Source organism: Vanellus vanellus (genome assembly GCF_965231255.1).
Source record: "Vanellus vanellus genome assembly, chromosome: 1".
Taxonomy (NCBI): Eukaryota; Metazoa; Chordata; class Aves; order Charadriiformes; family Charadriidae; genus Vanellus; species Vanellus vanellus.
The window spans coordinates 154,938,406-154,963,562 of record NC_138905.1 but is presented as its reverse complement, the minus strand read 5'-3'; the positions used below and the strand labels follow the sequence as shown (position 1 = coordinate 154,963,562).

At 40.0% G+C, this 25,157-nt stretch overlaps 1 protein-coding gene across 2 annotated transcripts in view; it reads left to right on the top strand.

Annotated features, from left to right (window-relative positions):
* The first annotated feature begins 2,468 nt into the window (after positions 1–2,468).
* The window catches only part of MCF2L (MCF.2 cell line derived transforming sequence like), a 60,759-nt gene continuing 38,070 nt past the window's right edge, over positions 2,469–25,157 (top strand). For both annotated transcript variants that reach the window (XM_082498810.1, XM_082498809.1), the window contains exons 1-2: positions 2,469–3,173; positions 23,021–23,111. In XM_082498810.1, coding sequence (XP_082354936.1) covers positions 3,031–3,173; positions 23,021–23,111 — 234 coding nt within the window. In that variant the 5' untranslated portion in view covers positions 2,469–3,030. The remainder of the gene's footprint in view (positions 3,174–23,020; positions 23,112–25,157) is intronic.

Sequence of the window (25,157 nt, the reverse complement as noted above, 5' to 3'; positions counted from 1 at the left end):
CAACCTGATCTAGTTGAAGACATTCCCACTCATTGCAGGGGGTTTCAACTAGATGACATTTAAAGGTCTCTTCCAACCCAAACTATTCTACAATTTCAGGTAAAATATGTCTGGACTGATTGCACTGGCTTAAGGACTGCTTTTAAAAAAAAAAAAAAAAAAAAAAAAAGACTAGGATTAGACTAAGGAAATGCTCTCAGTACTCTCAAAGAGATTCTTGGTTGTCTTAGGAAAACATAAAACTGTTAAATTACAATTGTGTAAGTCCGTGTTTAAGTGTAGGAGTAGAGAGAACTTGCCCAGCAAATCACTACTTTTTTGGATGGTGATTAAAATCCCAGTTGCTCGTTTTAAAAATTACTCTGTACAAATTGAATTATTTTCGTGAGTTGTAGTACTCATAGGGTTTGTCTAAGTTCTCATGTTTTTGGGTTTTGGGTTTTTTTTGCAATTGGGTGAATTGGTTTTAATAAGGTATTTTAAATTTTTGCCTTAAACCTGTGTTTCAAGAAGGATGAGGGAAGTAAAATTGTTCATTTTGTCACTCACATGCTTTCCTTCTCACTAAAAACAAAGCCAACAATGACAAATCCCAACCTAGCTTCCCAAACTCCGGTTTCTATTTTATCTCTTCCCCGTAAATTCTGTAGCTTGATTTACTTCTGGGAGAAGGGAAGAAAATCCCATTTTACACAGGTAATTCAGGAATACTGTGTAATGCTGCTTTTGCAGAGGTGAAGCAAGAAAAAGTGATTCTGAATAAAGGAAACAATCATTCCTTGCTGCATCAGGTTCATTATGAAATAAAGGACACTTAAAAAAGTGAACTCACCTACTACTTTTACTACTATTTAACACAACCGCAATTTAAACGTAGGATTTTGACTTTTGTCTATTTCCCATGCCCTTTTTGTAGATTGCAGTGACAAACACTCATTTGTAGGTAGCGACTGGTTTGCAGAGTGGCCTGTCTCCCATTGATGGCCATGTATGTAAAACTGTGGTACGGAAAGTAACTTGTATAGGATAGCAATGTTAAAGCTGGAATTTTATAGAATTTATTGTGTATAGCACTTCAGTTCACTCTGCCCTAGACTCTTTTTAGCAGCAAAGCCCTGGTAAGGAAAAGCACTTGAGCAGCGTTTGAAGGCACATGTGTGCTTTAGTGTTCCAGCAGGGAAATGCTGGAGAAAAAGATAATTAGCGAACAGCAATCTTCTAAGAGCACGTGGCAGGGCAGAGTTGTCTCCACCGGAGAGAATCAGGGATGAGTGTACTAGAAACTGAAAATTAATAGGCAGTGTCAAGGCAGGATGGCTCTATTTGCCCTTGACAATTGGTGGTGGTCTGGGAACTTCCTGAAGGTCATAGTCTGGGCTTCTGCTTTTAGGACTTCTCCTACAAGTGTATTGTTCTTCTTTTGTTTCATATGTCCTATTTATAGAATTTAAGTAGAACAAAGCAAGTAACTAAGCAGGATACTGCAAATAATGTATAATTGTACCTAAAAATAGATATTCTAGAGAGAGCAGCACACCTCGTGAGCAACAGAAATAATTATTATCATTCTTGAAAATTGTTTTTAATGGAGGAGGAAAATGTTTTGGTCCTTAGAGCCTGGGTAGAACAAAAAATAATAGAATCAAAATTGGTCTTAACTTATATTTGTGTTCTGAAAATTTATATAGCTAAAATTAACCTATTGACTTAACATTACAGTATTTGGATAAAGGTTATGTTTTCAGACTTGTGATATTTGCATAATAATTGCATTTTGTTGTTATTTAAGTGGATCCAGAGCACATTATTTTCTGATGTAGTTTGATTTCAAAAGCTACACAGTGGTAGCACCATACTGCCTGTAAGCGAGTAGATTGAAGTCAGATTCACCCCAGATTAACATAAGGATACTATTTGAGCTCTTCTAATTACATGCGGTTTTGGAGGGAGATGGTGGTTTCTTTTATCAAATGAATCTGAGCTCAAATATTTCTCTTCTCTTTCTCATGAGGTTAGATGTAAAGGCACTTGAAGTGGGTAATTGCACACTATAATTTTCACAAATCACTGTTGCTGTCACAATCAGACAGTGTTATTAATACAGTTTACAGCTCACTTCTGCACAGTTGTCAGATTTCAGGGCAGGAAAAAAATCATATTAATTTTGCCACAGTCATTTTTGGCTGTTTTTCTTCTCTTTTTGAACTGTAAAGCAAACATAACTTTCCAGCAATGTCTCCCTGCCACCCCAAACTGTTGACTTCATGCGGTTGCTAGGGCTCAACAAGTCCTTTGTCCAGCCTTTCTTTATGAAACTATTATTGCATAAGACATGAAATATTAACATTGCCTTTTAAAAAAAAATAAATTACATTTTCTATATAAGAATGTGTGTGGAGCACTTTAAAAAGTGTTGCATTTGTGAATTCTACCCAGTGGTGCAAATGCCAAAAAAGATACAGATGGTATCTAGCTCATCAGCAGCCATACTGCAGTGTAGGTGTTGGGCTCTGCTTTACCTTTTGTAGATAATCTGAGAAGTTGGACAGAAAATGTCATTTGAAACACCTTTCCCCAGTTCTTTTAGTGTTCTGCCACTTCTTTAGACTGTCCTGGAAGCAGAGCAGCTAGCTGAAGGGAGAGGGGTGCTGTAGCAATAAGTTCAGACTGCTAAGAACTTAAGTTCAGTTCAAGATTTGCCTACTTAATTCTGAATTAACTTTTTTTCTCTAAATCGATTCATTTCTTCAAATCAGTTATATTTTCATATTTGACATTTATCAAAAGAAAGATGCACTGCCATCTGGTGTCAAAACTGTTCACATGAGCAAAGACATTTGCACAGAAAAAAATCGAATGTGGTGTAACAAGTTTCTTCCTATAAAAATTCCTGAGCTCTGACGACTAGACTGTTCAGAATAAAGTGTCCACTCTAATGAGCCCTGCACCAAAATAAAAAAAAAAAAAAAAAAAAGCACAGTAGTTTAATTACTGGGAAATTGCAGGCTAGGTAAAGGGACTTACATGTAAATGTGTCTGCTGCATCTTTCTTATGTAGGTGGAAGAGGGGGAGATGGATGCCCTGTTATCACCTTTCCAGACTATCCAGCTTTCAGTGAGATCCCCGAGAAGGAGTTTCAGAATGTCCTGACCTACCTGACAAGCATCCCAAGGTGAGCACCTGTCGAGGAGAAAATACCTTTTTATCTGCTAAATGATTTTTCACAGTCAATTAAAGAAATTGGAAAATGCTGCTTATAGTGCAGTGTCAATAAGTGTTGATTAGTGACAGCTGCCTAACGTAGTTGTTAGATAAATTACATGGTGGTATTTATATTTCATCAGAAAATTTCTTCCTGGTATGTATAGATGCAGATTCTGTGATGGACATTGTCCTCATTTCTTATCTTTGCAGTATCTTAGAGTGCAATGTTCTGTGCTTTAATTGAAAACATGTATAATTTTGGCAGAATATGCTCGTTCCTGAATGCTACTCAAGATGTTGCTCAGTGTTAGAGGATACTCAATAGTACATACAGTGGTTTGTCCTAACTACTTGTGCTCTGTTTCCCTGGCTCAGATGAACGTACGGTCTTTGCAGCACTTACAAAACTTGGACTAAGGGTGCTAAGCTGGCCCAGCAATTAATTCTGGCTGTCTTAGAGGGGGGCTTATCAATGGGCTGCTTGATTAAAAGTTGTGATTTTGTTGAAGAACTGTTAGGGAATGAGGTAGTGGGGTTCAAGATCCTGATGGAGGTAAGGAAGGCAAGTTACAGAGCAAAGTACAGACTCTAGACTTCAAAAGACCAAACTTTGTACTTATTCAGGGAACTGGCAGGTGGGATTCAATGGAAGGCAACTCTGAAGAGTAAATCTGCTGAGGGAAGCTGGCAAGTTTTTAGGGACAGCATCCTCAAGAACAAGAACAGTATGTCCTGGAAAATTAATAGACACAACAGGAGACTGACCTGGCTTAACAGGGAACTTGTGACTGAGCTGCAGTACAAAGAGACCATACAGGAGGTAAAAGCAGGGACAGGCTACAAAGAAGAAATATGGAAACATTGCCCGAACATGTAAGGACAGTTTCAGGAAAGTCAAAGAACACCTGGAGCTGAGGGTCAAGGAGTAAGGAACGTCAGGGCCCTTCCAAAAAAACTTCTGTTGCTTTAGCAGTACAGGAATAAACAAGGAAAATGTGGACCTGTGCTGAATGGTCTGGGTAAATTAGTAGCAGCCAACACAGATGAGGCTGAGGCACTTGAATTCTTGGCTTCAGTTTTCCCTGACACTGTCCTGAGCCTATGTGTTTAAAGAGAGGGTTCAATAAGAAGAATAACTTGTAATCGGTGAGGATCAAGTCAAAGATCTCTTGAGAAATCTTGACCCAAATCTAATCTTTGGGATAAGATAAGCTACATCGAGAGTCGTGAGGAGGCTGGCCAATGTCATAGCAAGCCTGCTCTTCTTCATCTTTGAAAGGTTTCTGAGATCAGAGACGGTCAGTGATGACTGGAGAAAGACAAATACTGCATTCATCTTCAGAAAGGGCAAGAGTAATGATTTGGAGTGCTACAGGCTGGTCAGCCTCACTTAGGTCTCTGAGAATATCATGGAGTGAGTCCTCTTAAAACATGTTTGTGGGTACAAGAAAGAAGAAAGTGATGTGGAATAACTAGCATGGATTGAACAGTAAATTGTGCTGGGCCAACCTTTTTCTATGATGAAATTACTGGATGCGTGAATGAGAGGAAGCTGTGCATGTCTTTTACCTCACCTTAAGCAAGACTTTCAACAAAGTCTCCCCCAGCACCCTTGTATCCACTTTGAGTGGTTACGTCTTGACAGGTGTGCTGCTGGATGGGTGAGAAACTGCTTGGAGCATCAAGCTCAGAGTGATGGTTAATGGCTGATGCTCTACTTGGAGACAGAGTTCCCCAGGAAACCATACATATCTCTGCTGCCTGTCATCCTCGTGAGTGCACCCTCATCAAGTTTGTAGATAAGAAACTGGTGGACCAGTCACTACATTTGAGGGAAGGACTACCATTCGGAGGAACCTAGATGGGTAGGAGGTATGGGCTGACAGGAACGTCATGAAATGGCTTACAAAGCCATGAGCAACTTGATCTGAATGTGGAGTTGACTATGCTTTGAGCAGGAGGTTGGACTAGAAGCCTCCTGAGATCCCTTCAAACCTGAATGATTGTATGAATCGAGAGATCTCCTTTATGTCTTTCCCAAATTGGGCTATATGGCTCTCCCAGACTGAAAACTCATAGAAACACAGGTTGTGGAACACTGATGAAATGTTGATCTCAAGATGTATTTCATGTTCCTTTCACTGACGGCATTCAGTGCAACTCAGCATGGACCATGCTCAATTCATGTTTGGAACTAATTGGGGCAGATGTCCCTCATGCATATGTGTGCTTTTGTTTACTGTACGTGCCTTAAGAGAAACATCAATGTTCTTGTAAAGGGCTTTCCTCTTAATTATTTTGTAGGACCTACTCCCTGTGAGGGAATACTGGTTCTACACAGCACAGTACTGCGACATGTCCTTCTAGTTGTACTTGTTAATCCCTAGTTTATCAGGGAGAGGAACTGTGAAGCTGACAGACGGCTTTATTTTTTCATTTATCACTGTGTTGGTTAAACTGTGTGGTGCTAAGCCTCCCTTGATAGTATCTTTCTTGAATACTGTTATTACAAATAATTATGTTCTAAATTCACATCTGCTCCTCCTTTAGAAAGTCCTTGGTGGTGCGCTTCATGGTGGCCATTGAACTTCTGCACAGAGCAGGGTTATGTGGGAAATGCTGGTCAGAACAAACAGCATCTGGTGCTGGGGGGGGGGCACTGAGCACATCCCAGAGCACCAGTTTGGCAGGAGCACATTTTTACTGATTAAAAGTCGGGGACCAGATTTTCTGGAGATTTTTCTGTTTGTTTTCCCTACCCTAGGCTACGCGTATTGAGCCAGAAGTGGCCATTACTAAGTCTGTCTGTTCTTGTAGGATTTTCTGGTGTCTTTAATTTCTCGTCCTTTAGCAAGAGATCACTGTTCTGTGTAATCCAAGGAGACAGCCCAGCTAGCTAGATGTGAAAAGCAAGGTACTAACTATTGTGAATATAACAATATTTTAGATATTAGGGTGATAACATTTCATTTTCAACCTTGTAAAAATAATGCCACTCTTAAGATACTGATAAAACTGGGACCTTTTTGTCCCTGAGAATTGCTATAATCTCAAAGGGCTGAAGCCATCCCTGACATCTTCACTAGGGGTGTTATGAGCTTACTGTGTAAAATTGTGTTTATAAGCCCTTGTGCAGGTTTATATGAATAACAAACTGCAGAAGTGACACTGGCTGGACATCAGCATATGTTCCCTTATAAAATACGTTTTGCCAATGGGAAATTGTTGACTGTCTGTACCCCAGTGATGGGCACTATTGTAATTTTCTTTGAACTGTGATAGTCCTAGTGCTGTTAAAGGTGTTGTAAGATAGGATTTTTGCTGTTAACTTAGTTTTTGAAGGCTAAAATTTCAAAGGCTGTTTCGGATGCTTTGGAAACTGCTTTTGAGGGAAGTGAAGGCAGTTCATTATTTATTTATTTTGTAAGTTTATTAAAGAGGCCTAAGGAGTACAAATCTACAGGAAGGATAAAAATGCAGCCCGCAGCTTTTATGCATGGGCTGCCCTCCAGATTAGTGTCATTTACCTTATGAAATACATAACTTGTCTTTCAGCTATTCTGGCTGACTGAGGGGAGATGGACTTTTCTGTGAAAAGCCCTGTAGAAACGGACATGTCTGGGGCCACAACAGTTCCTCAGAAAACTACTCATGCTACTTGGCCCCATACAGGATTCCTGATCACAGCAAAGGGTTGGCAGCAATAACTCAAAACTCATTGTTTGACTGCCTGCAGTTGCATGTTAAGGGAAATGATATTTCATGGGAATGACAGTGAGGAGCTACAAAGAGCCTCATAAGAAAGGACCTTTCTGTGCTCTGCAGTAGGGTTTACCCAATAAAATATTTACTGGTATGGTAAATCTTAGCAGTGGCATCAGGTTTTCAAGATTTGTTCCCAAGTGAAAGAAGTTGTCTTCATAATAAGACTAGCTTAGGACTTTGTTGAAAGAAGAAAAACCTGAAACCTCTTAACCTACCTTTATTATTCCCTCTATTTTTATAGGTAAACATGACCTTGTCCCCTCTTATTGTATTCTTGTTCTATACTATCTAAACACTGGGTTTCATAAGCTTTTTCTGTGTAAACTCTCTTTTGTCTTTTTCATGGTGAACTTTAATCCTGAAGAGTTACATGTCTCATGGGGCACCTTGCATTTAGGAATGGAACTATTACAACTTGCATGTTACCAACTTAGATGACCATGGAGTAGAACAGTACAAATAGCAGAGCTATCAGCATGTGCTCAGATGTGTAAATGCCTGATAGATGAGGATGTTAAGAAAGGAGACAGTGGAAAGAGAATACCTCATCTCAATTTAAGATTCTCAGTTAACCCTGGTGCAACCATATATAATTAAGCAGAGAGCTAACCATCTTCTTCAGGTGGGTGTTGTTAATGTTGCAAGGTAAATTCGTGTTCTATATACAGCTGGATAAAATACAATGGCCAATGTATAGTTTGTAATAATCTCAAAATATTCAGTACAGGTTGTTGACATAAGTGTGTGACAGCAGTTGTGTACCCTGCGTACCTCAAGATTGCTGCTGTACCAGGAAAAAATGATGGGTTAAGGCTAAGTACTATAGATAATGGAAGATTATAGCTAATCCTTTTATAATTCTTATTTTGGTAATGAGATGTATCTTGTAAAGGTATACGTGTAATTCTTCTGAAAAAGGTTTTTCCTTTTAGCAGCTAGTATTTTTATTATTCTTATTATTGAAGTACAAGATAAAGTTTTATTAAAAAGGTGGGGATTGTCTTAGAAAGATTTTTCTTCTGTCAAGTGATTTTTGATTTTATACATATGGTACCCAAGATAAGATAAGAAGAATCCATGGCAGTATGTAATGTACTTAAAGCAATACTTCCTAGGAAGACTATTTTAACTAAAATGTTGAATCGGTACACATACTTTACATATAAGTATTGACCCACAGGAATAAAAAGTTCTTATCGATGGAGTTGCTGAATAAAGTCATATCTATAGCTAAGTGTCTGTAAGAGGTGAGTTCTTTAAATTCAACTGGGTTTCAGCATAGGACAGCAAGCCAAGTTTTGCATCTATTTGAGATGCTTTGAGGACATTTTATAATGTCCATGTAGCTTGTCTGATGCTGCTTCTGCAGAGAAGAATGTCTCCTAATACTTCACTGGGTGAGTCCTCTGGGGATTGCTGCTGAGCTGGGTAGGAAAAGGAAGTCATGCAGATCAAGGGGGTCTCACCTCTTAGCTGAGTAAAAAAATTATGACCTCCCTACACAGTATCCATCATTCTTATTGCAAAGTGGGAGAGGCACCTGTGGGATATACCTTTTACATGGAAGAATATTCCATTCAGGTTTGCAATAGGCTCCTGAAATTGCTGCCAACTATACCCTTAAGAAGTAATCTCAGGGCATTCAGTATTCTCTTCTTTTTTTCCTCTGTTTTGAAAGTATTCTGTCCTCTTTCTATTTATCCTAGTAAATACACTTTAAGATTTGCAATGTACCCTGATGGCAAGTGTTACTCATACTTACTTCTATCCATCACAGCTGTCACTCTAAACATATTTTATTAACTTAAGTGTGTATACATTCTTGGAATATGAATTTACCAAAGGTGGGGTGTAGCATGAGAACTTGGTCCAAAAGAAATTAATAGATAATTGCAGTGGTTAAAAAAAAAAAAAAAAGACGGATTTTTTCAACATATGGTTTTGCTTCTGGTTAATTAGCAGTTTCTACTGCAATCGGAAAACAATATGCTGTGCAAGAGAATGAAAGGATATAGAATCGTAGAATCATAGAATGGTTTAGGTTAGAAAGGACCTTGAAGATCATCAAGTTCTAAGCCCCCTGCCATAGGCAGGGACACATCTCACTAGACCAGGTTGCCCAAGGCCACGTCCAGCCTGGCCTTGAACACCTCCAGGGATGTGATCTTTGAACAAAGAAAGCAAGCTAGAGTTCTTGCAGTCACAAGAGATTGGAAAATTGATGTTTTAAATGTGTAACACTGAGTCTTAAATACAGAGTTCCTTTCAAGAGAAATAAGAAATCGTGTAGACTAGAAAATTCAGAACAGGTTTTGATGGGCAGTTTGAATCCCAATACCGCTGATTAAATAAAACACGCAGGCTTTTTTTACTTACTTACTCTCCGTTCAGAAAGAGCTTGTACAGCCTCTCTTTCGTAATGCCTTTCTGTCCTACTGCATGATCTTGAGCATATCTCAGGCTAACTTGTTGAGTTCGGCAATTTCCTGTTTTGAAAGCTGTTGCTGTCAGTTTCCTGCCCAAGAGAACGTCCCCTTCTTTGAGATCCCAATGGTTTACAAGTGCTTGAACACTATGTGGCCTTCTAAGAAATCCTGTTGTTTGTGCTACTCTCTGGTGTTGGAAACTAGGGAGCCATCCTGTCCAAGTAATGAAACGGAACAAGATGACCTCTGAAAGTGTCGGATGTCCGACAGTTTGGAATCTCAGTTGTTAGGGTTTGCTAAGCTTCAGGTAGACCCTTCCTTGTTAACTATGCTAGCTCCCCATTGTTTGGGGTAACACTGGAAAACTGAAAAAGAAATGTCTGTGCTAAGCCTTCCAGTGGGTTCAGATCCGAGAAGACTTCACTAGCACGGGCACAGCAAAGCGTGACAGGGTGGATTTAGGTAGGGACCAGAAGAACATGCCACAGTACGGCATGGGTGTTGCTGGAGCTAACAAACCTTCTCAACGTGAGGGACACTGGAGAGCACAGAGCTCACAGACCCTGAGTCTGGCCAGTCTCCTTGGTGTAGATCCACCACCATGCTCTGGAAGCAGGGGCAGCCGTGTTGGGGTAACTCTGTGTTTTGAGCTGGTAAGTCCCTTGGGGTCCAGGCTGACCTTGCAAAGAGCCAGTGTGGGAGGGTAACCACACGTGTTTCCTCATTTATCCGCAAACTAAACAAGCGGCCCACTACTAGCTAAGAGTTAACCACTTGTGTTTTGTACGGTGCCAGGGATGAATGTCACCACATAGTGGGTAAGAAGTGCCAAAAAACAGATGCCTTGACAGTTCACACTGACATGCTGAGCAACAACTTTGCAGCTTCAGAGTTTATTTCTGTCAGCTGTGCTTCATTTCTACGCTCTCCGCTTTGTCAGATTACAATCCAGGCTGAAGATGTGGAACCTGTACCCTGCTGTTACGTTGTCAGACCCTCAAATTCATCAGGGAGAACATCCCAGGACTTCCAGCAAAATCTGTCATGCTGTATGTGCCCTTCCTTTCTCAGAGCACAGCTGCCAAACAGTTGTAAGAGCCATATGTTCCTGTATGAAGAAAGGAAAGGTTTACGTTTGAAGTAAGAGCATTGCATCTTAAAGTTAATTAGTAGTTTGAAGCTTTTGTGTCAGATACCTAGTTTTACAAGATTAGGTCAAAGCTCAAGATATTACTTAAAGTCTGAATTTTTACTGGGTTTGGAACAATTTACACTTGTTTTGATGTCCACCTTGTGAATGTCTTAAACTTGTTTTGAAGCTCAGCCCCATTATAGGTAAAGCCTTTCTAGTCTTTAAATCCCACTTACACCTTCAAAGCTTAGAGGTTTTGGATAGTATATAGGCTCTATAAACATAACACATACTGTCCAGTGGTAAATGTAATCTGCTAAGGAGACAAGGTAAATTGAGCACTGTAAAATTGTGAAAGCTAATTACTAAAATGCTGGATCCCATGCAGGAGCTTTCATTAGTCTAAAGTTCAGAGTATTTAACACCCTATTTAAGTATAAACTCACCTTTCTAAGACAGAACACGCAGCATTCCAGGTAAGATTGTGCCAATGCATTGTGCAATGGCATTAATGGTTTTTGAAGTGTGCAGGAAACGTGTATAATTCCAATATCATAGTTCCGAATAGGTGTAAAAATGCTGACTTAATAGATCTAAAGAGAGGATCATGCAGGCCTTCATATTTGCTCGTTTTTACTCAAGCTTAACCAACACGGAGCCCTTTTGCCTTTATTGACCTATTTATCCTTAATTGTCCCTCAAGGATAATATGGCCTACTTCAGCCATCTGCAGTTAAGTCTAAATTAGTCCTCAAAGTTGTTGTCGTTCTTCAAACAGTCCTTCCAAAAGAAGCTGTGCATGACCTGAAGAAATTACACTTTTTTTCCATTTAGAAAATTAAAACTCTTCCTTAAAGAAACTTATTTTAATTAATTTCACACACTAAGAGAGGATCTGTTAAGCAATAACTTTGTCTTTTAATGATTATTTCCATTAACTGTGGAAACGCATCAAAGCCGCTCTGATTTTAGACTGTGGGGTTCCATTGTGGGGTAAACCTTGCTGAGTTACCATAAAAAAAAAAAAAAAAAGGCTGATGGGTACCACAGAAAGGAAATCGGTGCACGTGGTACAAGCAGATGTCCAGGCCCAGGCAGATGATGATGCTTGGACACTTTAGTTCTTATTTTTAACACTGGCTACATTCCCTCAGCTGCTTCCCAACAACAGAAGCTTTTTGGAGCAGAAAGAATGTCAGCATATATGATGGAATATAGCCAGCATTACTTTACTCCAATCGGTCGTGTTTATTTTAAGGAGGAATTGGCTTGAAAGTGGGAGAGAGGCTGGTTTGAAGACCTAGACAGGAGATAAAGAGGAGCTATAGGGACCAATCAAGGAAGATACTGATGCCCATATCTCTAAAGCTGAGTGGGGAGGGAAAAGAGAAATGTGACTGTGTATGCTATATAAATTGGTATAAATATTTTAAAATAAATAAAGTGTGTACCAAAGCTGCTTATTTGGCTGAGGCACACAAGCAGTGCTTGAGACAGAAGTGCCTCAAGTAAACACGTTTGGATTTGTATCTCTCAATTTCAAGGGATCTACTGCCGTGCAGGACCTTTGATTGCCTTTGGGACCAAGGCTCAAGAGCAGCTCTCCTGGTTGGCAGTGAGTTGTCACTCGCCTCATTGTCATTACATCTCTGATAGTAACCCATCTTCATTGCGGGTTCTTGCTTTGCGGGCATTTGCAGTGAGCTGTTGCAGTCCTGCGGTGAGTGAAGGATTTTCAGATCAGGGGTAGGGCTGCATGTAACCACGCATGGCTTTCTGGGTTACAGTTGTTGTGAAGTTTGGATGAAGTTTTGAATTATTTATCAGCCCCTTACACAAAGCTCTGAAACTGCTTTCATTATTTTGTGTCCTGTTTATAACTGGCCTTTAAGATCTCCTGTCACTGACACAACATCACATGTAATTATCTTGCCTATGCTTATAAAGTTTCAAAAGGCATTTTCATGGTGTTGTTTTTCCAGGCTGTATGATTCTGCATGCCTCTTCTGCCTCGTGAGCAAATTATAACTTGCCTATCATGGTTTTTATTTATGCCACCTCACAACCCAACATTCATCTAAATTCTTCTTTGCCTGTTTGCTCTGAGATCCTAAAATACAGTTTTGCATATCTGATGATTCCTCAATCCTGAGAAAGTTGAAATACAGTATGAGCGTTTTCAGACTTACGTGGGGCATGAACTATTAACAGCTGAGACCAAAAGTAAGCATAATAGGAAAGGGAAGAGATAAGGTTTTTGTCAGTCATACACTGGATAAGATTTAGGGAGAGTTAACTGGAATGTGGAGAAGAAATAAGAAAAAATGCATACTGGAGGGAGGGAAATGTATCAAATTTCTTATCTGAACCTTGCCTAATGATGAAACTCTAACAGGTTCAGCTCCAACACAAAGGCTCAGATTTTCTTAATTTCCTGTGCAGCTTCATCTGTTTCTCTGAAGGGAAGGCAGTAACTATCAAAATCAAAGTAAAGAGAAGGTACAAATGCTGTGTTTTGAATGTGCATTTAAAAATTCATCTATTCACAGAATTGCAGTGTAGAATGAAAAAGATAGTAGAATAGTATGCATGTTGTTGTACTGATAGTGATTTAGCTGTGGAGTTTTTTTGGGGGGGAGCAGTTTTTATTTTCAAAATCAGATTTTAAACATAAGAATCAATGAGAAATAGTGCCTTCTTGCTTACAGGTTATGATAATAATTTTTACTTGGCATTCAGTAATTTTGGATAGACCACTAGAGGCTGCACTTGTATAGCAGCACTTCTGACTGTCTCATTTTAAATTTCTTTTGCTGGAATTCCTTCCTTTTCCTATATTTCTTCATGAACAATGGTCAGCCTTAGTTTAAGTTGGCTAGGTTTTTCCTTCCATAGTTTAAGTTCATTGAGCTGACTATGAGAGAGCCCAATAATCAAATTTAGCAAATTCTTCTAGTTCGGTAGCCTTTTGTGGAAGCACACAATACAGGCACTCTCTAGTTAAACACAGTAAGCAGTAGATGGCAAGTTTTGTCCCTGATCCCAGAGATTTGGATACAGAGAGATAGGTGCTGTGCAGTGACTTCCACACCACCAAGGACCAGCTTTAATTTCAGCACCTCAGGAAGCTTGAGGTGAGCCTGTTCCTTGGGTCAATACTCTAGGGATGGTTTTCCAAGGAGGACAGAATCAATGGCATGTCCTCCCAACTGCACTTCCTGCACTAGCTGACTTCTGCAGTGTTTTCAGCTGAAGAGATATAGATTACAAAAATTAAAGATGAAACTATATTACTAATTTCATCTGAAATGATGCAGTTGTTCATCATTGCGTTCCCTTTTGTCCTGTATGCAGTGCCGTGTGCCAGATATGGAGCACGCTCATCATTTCTGGTTTTTCTCATAAATGTTGCTGGAATAAGAACCGATATCCGATAGACCGGTTACATATCTTAACTGGAAGTGATTGTTTCGGGAATCTGAACTGAGTTGTCAGGCCCACAGTTTGAGTCAGAGCCTAAAAGTTGTGCCAGTTTGCTTTAGGGACTCAGGAGGTCTGCTAGGTAGGCAGAGAGGTTCATCTAGGTGTTCATAAATGTTAGTTTGTAAATGTTACCTTTGTCAGGAACAATTCTATTCAGATGTGCACAATATTCTTTGACCTTGGTCATACATACACATACTGATGGGATGCACCCAGAGAGCTGAGGGAGCTGGCAGAAGTCATTGCTGGGCCACTTTGCATGATCTTTGAAAGGTCCTGGAGAACAGGCGAGGTGCCTGAGGACTGGAGGAAAGCCAATGTCACTCCAGTCTTCAAAAAGGGCAAGAAGGAGGACCCGGGGAACTAAAGGCCAGCCAGCCTCACCTCCATCCCAGGAAAGGTGATGGAACAGCTTGTTCTGGGCATCATCTCAAAGAATCTGGAGGAAAAGAGGGTTATCAGAAGTAGTCAACATGTATTCATCAAGGGGAAGTCATGTCTGACTAATCTGATAGCCTACTATGATAGCATGGCTGGATGGATAGATGAGAGGAAGGCAGTGGATGTGGTCTACCTTGACTTCAGCAAGGCTTTTGACACCGTCTCCCACGTCATCCTCGTGGGCAAGCTTAGGAAGTGTGGGTTAGATGAATGGACAGTGGGGTGGATTGAAAACTGGCTGACAGATAGAGCTCAAAGGATTGTGATTAGCAGTATAGAGTCTAGTTGGAGGTCAGTTACGAGTGGTGTTCTTCAGGGGTCAGTACTGGGTCCAGTGCTGTTCAATATATTCATCAATGTCCTGGACGAAGGGATAGAGTGTACCATCAGCAAGTTTGCTGATGACACAAAACTGGCGGGGGTTGCTGACACGCCGGAAGGCTGTGCCGCCATACAGCATGACCTGGACAGGCTGGAGAGTTGGGCAGAGAGGAACCTAATCAAATTCAACAAGGGCAAGTGTAGTGTACTGCATCTGGGGAGGAGTAACCCCATGGATCAGTACAGGTTGGGGGCTGACCTCCTGGAGAGCAGCTCTGTGGAAAGGGACCTGAGAGTCCTGGTGGACAACAGGATGACCATGAGCCAGCAATGTGCCCTGGTGGCCAAGAAGGCTAATGGCATACTAGGGTGCACCAAGAAGAGTGTGGCCAGCAGGTCAAGGGAGGTCATCCTCCCCCTCTCCTCTGCCCTGGTGAGGCTGCATCTGGAGTACTGTGTCCAGTTCAAGACTCCCCAGTTCAAAAAGGACAGGGAACTGCTGGAGAGGGTCCAGCAAAGCACTACGAAGATGATTAGAGGACTGGAGCATCTTTCTCATGAGGCAAGGCTGAGGGGTTTGGGTCTTTTTAGTCTAGAGAAAAGAAGATTGAGGGGAGATCTTATCAATGCTTATAAATACTTAAAGGGAGAGTACCAGGAGGATGAGACCAGTCTTTTTTTCAGTGGTGCTCAGTGATAGGACAAGAGGTAACAGGCACAAACTTGAGCAGAGGAAGTTCCATCTAAACATGAAGAGGAACTTCTTTACTTTGAGGGTGGCAGAACACTGGCACAGGCTGCCCAGAGAAGTTGTGGAATTTCCAACTCTGGAGACATTCAAAGCCTGCCTGGATGCCATCCTGTGCAACTTGCTGTAGGTGACCCTGCTCTGGCAGGGGGGTGTGGACTAGATGATCTCCAGAGGTCCCTTCCAACATCTGTCATTCTGTTATTCTGTGATCTGTGGCAGAACTTGGCTCCAAACTGCTATTTTCTGTCTAACCAATTAAATGTCATGACAGGGTCATGCAATTGTATATACAGCCATCTTTTGGGAATATGTATTCATTCTATTAATTTTTCTTGGCAGCTTGGGTTTTTGTCACTGATATCTCAATACCAATCCAAACCTCAAATTTTCTGTCATAAAAATAGGAAATAAATTTTAAAGTTTGCTAATTTAAAGCAAATGTAGTTAGTGGGAAGGTATTACTGTCCAGCTTTCAGAATACTTCCAACTTGTCTTAGGTGTGTAATCACTTTATGATTTGTACATTTACATTGCAAATTTGGAAATATAGTTTGTTACATTGCTGTTACAAAGGATTACAAGATTTTTTTATTTGCCAGACTGTTCTTCAGTTGAATCCTTTTAAGTACTAATTAAAGTGCAGGTTTCTAAAAAATACATAAGTAAGATCTGAAATAGCAGCAGCGTTACAAAGCAGTATTCAGCTTAGATACTGTGTTAAAGACTACAGGCTTACTTAGCAGTTGAAACTAGAAAGTTCATTGTCCAATGTAGAGCTCAAATAATGTCTGGTTTACAGTTCTTTTTCAGTTCCTGCTATCTCTAAATTGATTTAATCAGGCACTATCTACAGTGAGGTTGGGAACTATGTGCCATAAAACCCTGCAATATCTGAAGCTTTCAAACTGGAGCTTCAGGAGTATGATATATCCACTTTTTTCCATTGTTTGCTCAAGAAAGCACAAGGCTGCTTTCTTCTTAGAGACTGTGTTTTCCAACGTTAAGAAGTCCTTAATCTTAGTCTCACTTTGAACAATGAGAAAGAAGCTCTCATAGACCAAAATATTTAAAGAACAATCAAGTGCAAAAATATTCTAAAAATTAATAAGTAGAACATCTTTTAAAATGAGGGAAACATGCCAAATATAGTTTTTTGGCTTCTTTTTTAAAATACCCAGCTGGTGGATTTGTTTGGGAATTCAGTGTATAAGTTGGCCAGGTTTGAAACAAAGTAGGCTTTATGATAACAAGCAATCAAGAATTGTAAGAAAATGAAACTGCTGTAGGTCTAATTAATGTTTTGTGCCTGGGTACTAGATTTTGTATAATGTTACAATTGAACTTTAACTTTTTTTGTCAAATTCATAAACCATTAAATTCTGCTCTAGGAAAAACTGTATCCTCTAGGACTTACCTAGGGATGAAATAGGAGAAGTCTTGGTTATCCTACATTAGGGACACAAGGAGGGGAGATGTGGGGCAAGGCTATGCCAGGTGAATTGTTCCTGCCCTTTTACTTGCTGGGAAAGCAGCATAAAATTGGTAATGTGAAACGTCACCAGAGGGCTTAGCTGAATTTTTTTCTTTCATAGTTGCTGTACTGGAGATTTCTATGTTGATTTGTTAATACCATTAATACAATGTTCTTCACCGTATTATCTGACCATCTTCTAGAGCATATAAAGGCCACTAAGGAGATGACTCTTCTCTGCTTTCATTCATTGCCAGGCCGTTAGTGGTTTTATTTTTTTAATGTGTGAAACACTTATGGTTCAGTAAGAGTTCTTGTCTCCCCCTCACCCCTCAAGAATTCATTCCTAGCAGTAGCAGGAGAGATGGAGAAATGGTCTTCGAAGTGGCTCAGGTTCAATCAGTTGAAATGTCTCTGAAAATGTAGGATGCAAATATAAGGGAAACAATAATCTTGCTAGTTAGTGTCTCATTTCCAATAGCCTGTTCCTAAGCAAAGTAACAGAGAATGCTGTTCTTGATTACCCTAGCTTGTTTGCTGATGGCTGAATATAGGATGAATTCCGACTTCAAAGACTGATAGCTGCTGGAAGCATTTTTATGACTGGGGGCATGATGGGAATGCTTGGTGTCTGAAGTGTTCGTGACCCCTGTGCTCAGGCTACTGGACTGTTTCCTTGTATCTGCTGAACCTCTTTGAGCTTCAGGTTGTCTCTTTCTGCACTGGATACAATTCTACCTTTAAGACTTAATTTTTAATTTTTATTTTTTTTTTAAAGAGCTGGTCCACACAACCCTTGTGGCATGCTCGAGCATAAACCCAATTGCTGTATTGACAGGATGGGCAGTACTATTCCTAAGATAGACCTGTCACCATGTCTTGTATGTTTGCCCTTTTGTGGTACAGTACTATGGCCAATGATGGGTGGATGGGCCAGTTCCATGGTCCTTCCTACATAGGCTTATGTGTTGCATGCCAAAAAACATCAGGATTTGTGAGCAGCCTGAGGCTCTACATCTCTTCAAGAAGTGTGTGCATATCACTGATGGTCAGTGATGAGCTACAGAGGGTGAGTAAGCTTTAAGAACAGTTGTTACCAGGGACCTAAAAGACAGTTTCAGCTGCTTATAATGCAGATTGCTGCAGACATTGCCTTGGTGCTCTGCTCAGTGCAGTAGTTCTTCACCAAATATTACTGAAGTCCTACGATCAAAATAGCTGTTCAGCTGCTGAGAACAAGCATTTCTAGTCAGTATAGGCAGAGGTAGTCAAGGTATGGAACAATCCTGAGTGTAATGTAAGCCAACTGTTTAATAATAAGGTTTTAAGACTGAAATTCGCTTTTATTAAACTGGAATTATTTACCCTAAAATGCTGCACAGAATTTCAAACATGCAAAAGTTTGATATTATCAAGTCTCTGAGCTGAACCTGAAGATTTGCTTTGTTTTGTTTGTAGTAGAGAGCAATGTATACAAGCAGTTTTCATACAGCAGTGTAGAAGCAATAGGAACTTTTGTGTAGCAGTTGTCACCACCCATACCTTGGAGAAAAGCAAGGATCTTTCAGATGATGACTATGTAATTGCTTCCACACACCCCAGAGGGAAGTTTCTTTGTGCAGTCCTATGTACTATAAGCTTTCCCACCCTTTCCCCCAGGTGCATGAGCTCATAAGTCTTGCAAATGAGAGAGAGATGTCCCCATAATCTAAAGCTGAGGAGTCACTAAGTGGAAAATTCAGTTCCTCCTCTACCCTCTATGTGGAAAAGTCAGTGCTTGTTGGGCTGGTACTTCAACCTCACCCTCTCACCTGGTCCAAATGATGTTACACTGGCTCCCCAAGATGGAGGGAGAGGACCGAGCGGAAAGTCTACCTTCTGCTGCATTTCTCCTGTCCTCTGTGGCCTCTGCTTCTCTTCCCCTGCTTTCTACCTTTCTGACCTGGTCTTTGGGAGTTTGCTGGACATATTTCCTGCAGAGCAGGGGTGGTTTCTCTGGCTTTCTAAAATTGTTCTGTTCTTTGTGTTGGTGAATAAACAGAAGAACAGAGCTTATCTTGTGATGTATTTTTTCTGTGTGTGTGTTAGGAGGGAAACAAAGGAAGGAAATACTAAATTTGAATTACAAGCTTGTATAAATTATGGTTCAGAAAGTACACCGGATACAAGTTAACATATTAAAGAAAACTGAGGTTGTAAGGGAAATGTCAAGAAGCCTTAGTAGGCAGGTGCTTCTGCTGAGGTTGTCTGCTGTTTCTCACTGTAAGGATTGGTTTCCAGTCACTTACAACTCTTTCCATTTGTGAGGTCTCACCTGAATTTTTGGTTTAAAGTTTGGCCAAAATAGCTGAGTCGTTCCCCAAGAAGTGGGAACAAACCCACTGTGCTTTTCAAACATTGAAACAGCCTTTTGTTTAAGAAGATCAAGTGTCTCCATCCTTTGGTCAAGGACTCAGACTTGACACTTAGAAGAAGGATGGCCTTTTTGTCAAGGAAATACCTTGAGAAACATCTGCCTTGATCCTAGGTCACTGATACTCAGCAGCTACTTGAGTCTGTTGTCATCCTGGGGCTGAGCAGGGGCTTCTCCACTGCAGAATGAGCTGCCCAAGAGCCAGGTCTGCTGCCAGGGCTGAGAGCAGAAAGACTGTCTCGTGGGATGCGAGTGCCGCCTGTCGACAGGCGGGCAGTGCCCGCAAGCTGTCTCACTCGCCAGGCAGGACCACTGCCAAGGGAAGTGTCCACCTGAGGAAAGATACTGAAAAATTGAGTGGGACATAGGGTAAGGGAGGCTCAGGCTGGAAGATGAGGGGACTGTGATATTCAGGAAGGAGTGGGGTGAGAACCGATTTGGTCATTTGTCTTGGCAGTATAAAATAATGAAAAAAAAAAAAAAAAACTCCCAAGATTTTTTTAGCTGTTCTTGTGACAAGGCAGCAAGGAATGACAAGGGTTGAAGGGATGAATGGGAGAGACAAATGTGGGTGGTCGTGAGAAGTTTATTGGAGAGTGATACAGAGGCATGAGAAGACCTGGGCTAAGCTGATGAGTACAATGCAACTGGAGCAAGGCATAGGGTAAAGCTTGATAAGCTGGGCAGGCCGTGTCCATCAGAGCATGATTCTGCTGAGACACAGCGCAGAAGCCAAAATGCTTTAATCTCAAGCAAATGGGGGGCTGGGAGGAGAGGAAATCCATATTTGGATAGAACGTAATAAATATGACTGAGGGAAAGAAGGACAGCTGGCACTCACAGCACCATTCATCCTGTGGCTTAAAAGAGAGGGGGGGTCTTGCAAACTGTATTGTAACTATGTCCACAAGTGTGTGTGGCAGCAAGGAGAGGTCAGTAGAGCAAGGGTGCACTGGCAAACAGACCTGTTTCCAATATTTTTACTTTTCTTGAATACGTGACTTTGTTGTCTTCATAATGTTCTCAACTTTGTTGTACACAATGTCTTAGATTGGTTTGTTGCTTCCTGCCTATTGCTGGAGCTGGATCCCAGACTCAATAGCTAGCCCTTTGCAACAAGACACCGTTGTCAAGATAACAAATAATTTTCTCACTGTGATCTCAGAATAAAGCATTTAAATTTATTTAAGCAATCTATGTTAACAGTGTTAACCATTTGAAGTCAGGTGCTCAAGACTTTGTGCCTGGGTCTCTTCTAGCCAGCAGTGTGGAATCCTGACTTTTATGTCTGAGCCTGGAAGGGGGCCACATTCTAAATCATGCAAACACCCAACATATTTGATCCATCGATTTGATCCAGTGGAAAAAGAAGGCTGGCTAAAGACATCTTTTGGGCTATCATAGAGATGTGCTTTCCTTTGTCAACTCTTCAACTTCAACAAGACTTGTCTCTTTTTCTAGGAGAATATTAAGTTCTGCTTATAGCCAGGTGTTGAGGCAGATGATTAACTGTGTGGAGCTGCCATCTGGATCTTCTCTGGGATTCCAGTTGAGCCTGTCTTTCCCTGTGCTCCTGGAGAGAAATCTGATTGACACTCTGTCAGAGGCTTTAATTTTATTCCTATAAATGCAGAAATGTCAATACTTTCTTGAAATATGATACAGATGTTGCATTTAGGTACTCTGTGGGGTCTGAGATTATGCTTCTACTGAGGAAGTATGCAGAAATTTCAGGACTCTCAGGGACTTCTACTGAGCACGGGAAACAGCTCTTTAAGAGTCTTGAAACTCTTCAAAACCCACATGAACTGTTGTGGGAACAGCTGTAGCACCTTTTTGACTCCTTTCATCCATGTTAGGCAGTGTCACCCAAGGAGTTTGTTTTGCTACCTGATTATTGTGGAACATGGTTGCTATTAGCGTTTTATTTTGCTCAGTGACTAAAGGGTAAAATGGTGGGAACTTTAAATGGGGAACAGGAAGATGCTAAATCAATCTGGATCTCTCTTCTCCTCTCGCCCTTCAAATAAAGAGAGAGAAGGAAGAGGGGAAGCTTTAGTAAATCATGGAAACTTGCTGTAGTAGGAAGCATATTGTTAATATAAAGCCTTGTTTGTCTGCAAGGGTTATTCAGGCTTACAAGGCAAGTGCTCAGATGTTGTTTATCAGTGTTGTCCTAACCCAGAGGCAAGAGTTAAGTAACGTGCACTGAATGTGGGCAGTGAGGGGTTGTTTCTAATATTCTTCTATGTTAAAATGACTGCTTACCTTCTTTTGATAGAAAGCAAGTGTTCCCTTGCATTTCTTCTTATTATTCATGTTTCCCCCTAAATATTTAGTCTGTAAATTTGAGAGATATTACAGTTTGTAAAAGAGAAGGGATAGACTGTGAGTAATGTTTAAATTTGTAATTTTGAAGAATAGCTTAAGATGACACATCTGGGTACCTGTTTTCTTAATCTTCCTCAACATCCTCTCGTTATTATGCTACCAATATAATCTTATAAAGCAAAGCGGGTGTTTTCATGATTCAGCAATCTTGAATAAGGGATCCTGACATTCTGTTGCATTGTTTTTTATATTGTCTTCTAAGGTATGATGATAACAAATCAATGCACAGTATTTCTAAATGTCACACAGTGCAGACAGTAAGCCTTGCAGTATATTATTATCCGGACTAAAAATATAGCACATATTTTAAAAATGACCAAATATAGGAGAAAAAAACAAATCTGAGTCCATCTGCCTTGTATTTGCCTGTCGTTTCCATTTTGATTGCGATTGGCTGGCAAGGGCTGCTGCTGGCATTGCACAATTGGCTTAGATGGGGAATTACAAAACAGGAGCAGATCCCTTGATTGGGACTCGGTAGCACATGCAGCTGAGCACAGGCAAAAAAGAAAGGTCACCCGTACGCAAGGATTTGAGCGGGATTTCTCTCACAGATGTTTCCATTTTGGCGAAGTGCATCTGATCTCATTTTTCTCATCTATGACTTGAAGGGTTTAAATGCTGTAGGGATTTTCTGTTTTGGTGGATGTAAAAATGCACCGGGGAACAAGTTTGCAATCTGGAGGCATATGAGAATTTCAGATGCGCAGAGCAGTATCGTGGAATGATCTGAAGGACTTGCGTTTTTAAGGAGTTTTAAATATCAGTGAGGAGGAAGACAATTCAAACAGAAGGTTAAAAGCAGATGTAAAAGGAAACCAACTTTGTTTTGATTCTGAAATTATACTGAAAACAGCATGAAGGAGGGATTATATCAGTACCAAAATGATGGAGAATCAAAGGGGTTTATTTTCATCTGAAATGATCTCTGTAAAAGAACTGTAAAAACTCTTTCATTAAGAAGAAGAATTAATGATTTGAATATAGTTTGAAGCTCTGTGGAATGTATTTGGGACTGCTGCATCCTTCCAATGTTGTATAGCATAGTATATCTTTATCTAAAATGTTTGGATGAAGAAGATTCTGCACAAAAAGGTCAAGCAACTTTTATTTTTTTTAACTAGTTTTTAACTGCTTTTTTGAGTGAGAGAACCAGAGGAATTTCATTTGTATTTTTAACTAAACTTTCTCTTCTTTTCTTCTTTCTTCCTCCAAACTTAGTTTACGAGATGCTGGAATTGGATTTATACTTGTCATAGATCGCAGACAGGACAAATGGACCTCTGTGAAAGCTTCTATACTGCGGATAGCAGTGAGTACTGTTTTAAATTAACTCCTTAGAAAGATTTTCCATGTTGAACCTTCCTCTTATGAGTAGAAAAGCAGCAATGACTTTATTTCTTCAACAAAACGTTAGGTGATACATGACACAAAAAGTATCCAGTAGTGCTTTTGTATCTCAGATGACTGGGACTGAGCATCATGTGTCGATGACGTGCTTTTAATGCAGTTTGCAGGTCAGGACATCAGCCTGAGAAGGCACTTGGAGACCGTGTGTGTAGCATACAGCTCTCCCAAGTGGCAACTAATATTTCCATGGGCAGCCTGTGCATCTTGAGTGAGCTTCCTTTTTAGGAAGAATTGAAGATGAGGGTCATGATTTAGTTTACCACTTGTGAAAGGAGTTAAGGTATAAAAGTTGATCTTGTGGTGTTTGAATTAAAACAAAGCTTGCTTGTAAGCAAGAAAATCGCGTATCTGCTATGATCAGTCAACAGCACATGTGGTTACTTTCAGTCTCCTTTTGAATTAATAGTTTTTAAATCTGAAAACTAAGTTTATTAGAGGCTTTCTTTTTTTTTCTTACACAAGTAGGAAATGACAGGTTCAGGTTTATCATGTGCTTGTCATGCTGTTTGTTTACTTTTTGTTGTTTTTTTTCTTGTTATCCTTGCTTGAATTGTTATAAGTGTTTATAAACTTTTCAGTAAGTGCTGAAAAACACAGCTGTAAGCACCATGTTTAATTTTTCATGGCTGAAAATTTTAATCTCTGTAAAATAAAAGTGAAATCAAAACAGTAAATGTCATTTTTGTGTAGCACTATTTTGACCAAAGAACTGTTTGTTTATTGTAAATTAAAAGGTATTTATTTAAAGGTAATGCATCACTCCCATTATGAGTCTTTTTGTGAATGAATATATAATGATATAATATTCCCAAATACAACTTTTTCCACAATACGAATGTTTAGGAATGTTAAAATGTTAAAAACATACAAAAATATAGAAAACTTTGCTTTTTGCAGCTCACTTTGAAATTTTGAGATGCATCGTTGAACAGATTCCATTAATGGAAACTGAGAGCAGCACAAATTGGGCTGATTAAAGAAAAAGAACTATATTTCTGGGGTTTTTGAATGTCTTTCAAAATTCAACACTGTAATTTTTGTTTAAAGACAGTTAAGTATACAACATACGACACCCCTTTTATTCACGTAGTTGAGGTGGTAGGAGGTGGGGGGCAACTACATACATGTTGTTTATAGCCATAATATTAATATTTATGGTAAGGTTCCTCCAGAGAGCATTATTTTGCCTAGGAGCACAATATACAGAACCTGAGTATCTATTCCCTGTGATATGGGATCCATCATTGTAGAGATGGTGTTGGTGCCTAAGGGCTTTGCCCGGAGTGTTAAGGGCAGCAAGCTCTGTGTGTTGCAACTGTTGATGGTGGGTTAGTTTTGTTTTTTCCTTCCTTTTTCATTCTTTTGTGAAGTTTATTTAAAAGAGAAATCATGCCTCCCAGCTGAAGTCCAATCTGTTAGAGGCATGATCTTTTTTTATATTTGTTTCTTTCGTTGAACTGGCTCGGCTTTGGCTTTGTATTACATCCGTCAATGTATGTGGCGGTCCTCCTCTTGGGCTTCAGCAATAGTCGTGTCATCCCTGAACACTCAAAAATTTTATCTTTCTATTCCAAAAAAAGATATAGTTAAAAATTGTTCGCTGGTGTCCACTATTTGTTTACTATAATATTTGCCATAAATGAATTCGAAATACATTTCTGTTGTCTGTTCCTTAAAAAAACAAAGCCAGATACACACAATATGTATCTTGTACCAAAGTCATGAGGATTTCTGTGGGTCCTACCGATGGACAAAGATTTTTTAAATGGCTCAAGGGTAACTAGAGGCTCAACTTCCACTTTGGTTTTCCTAACTGTCAGAGTTTTCTTTTGATGGTGATCTAGCATCTGAGTGTCATTTGGGCTGTCTGGATTGAACCTTATATCTGAAAGCCTGGTATCTCTAGCAGTGTTGATTGCTTAAGCCTATTGCTGTGTGTGAGGATGAG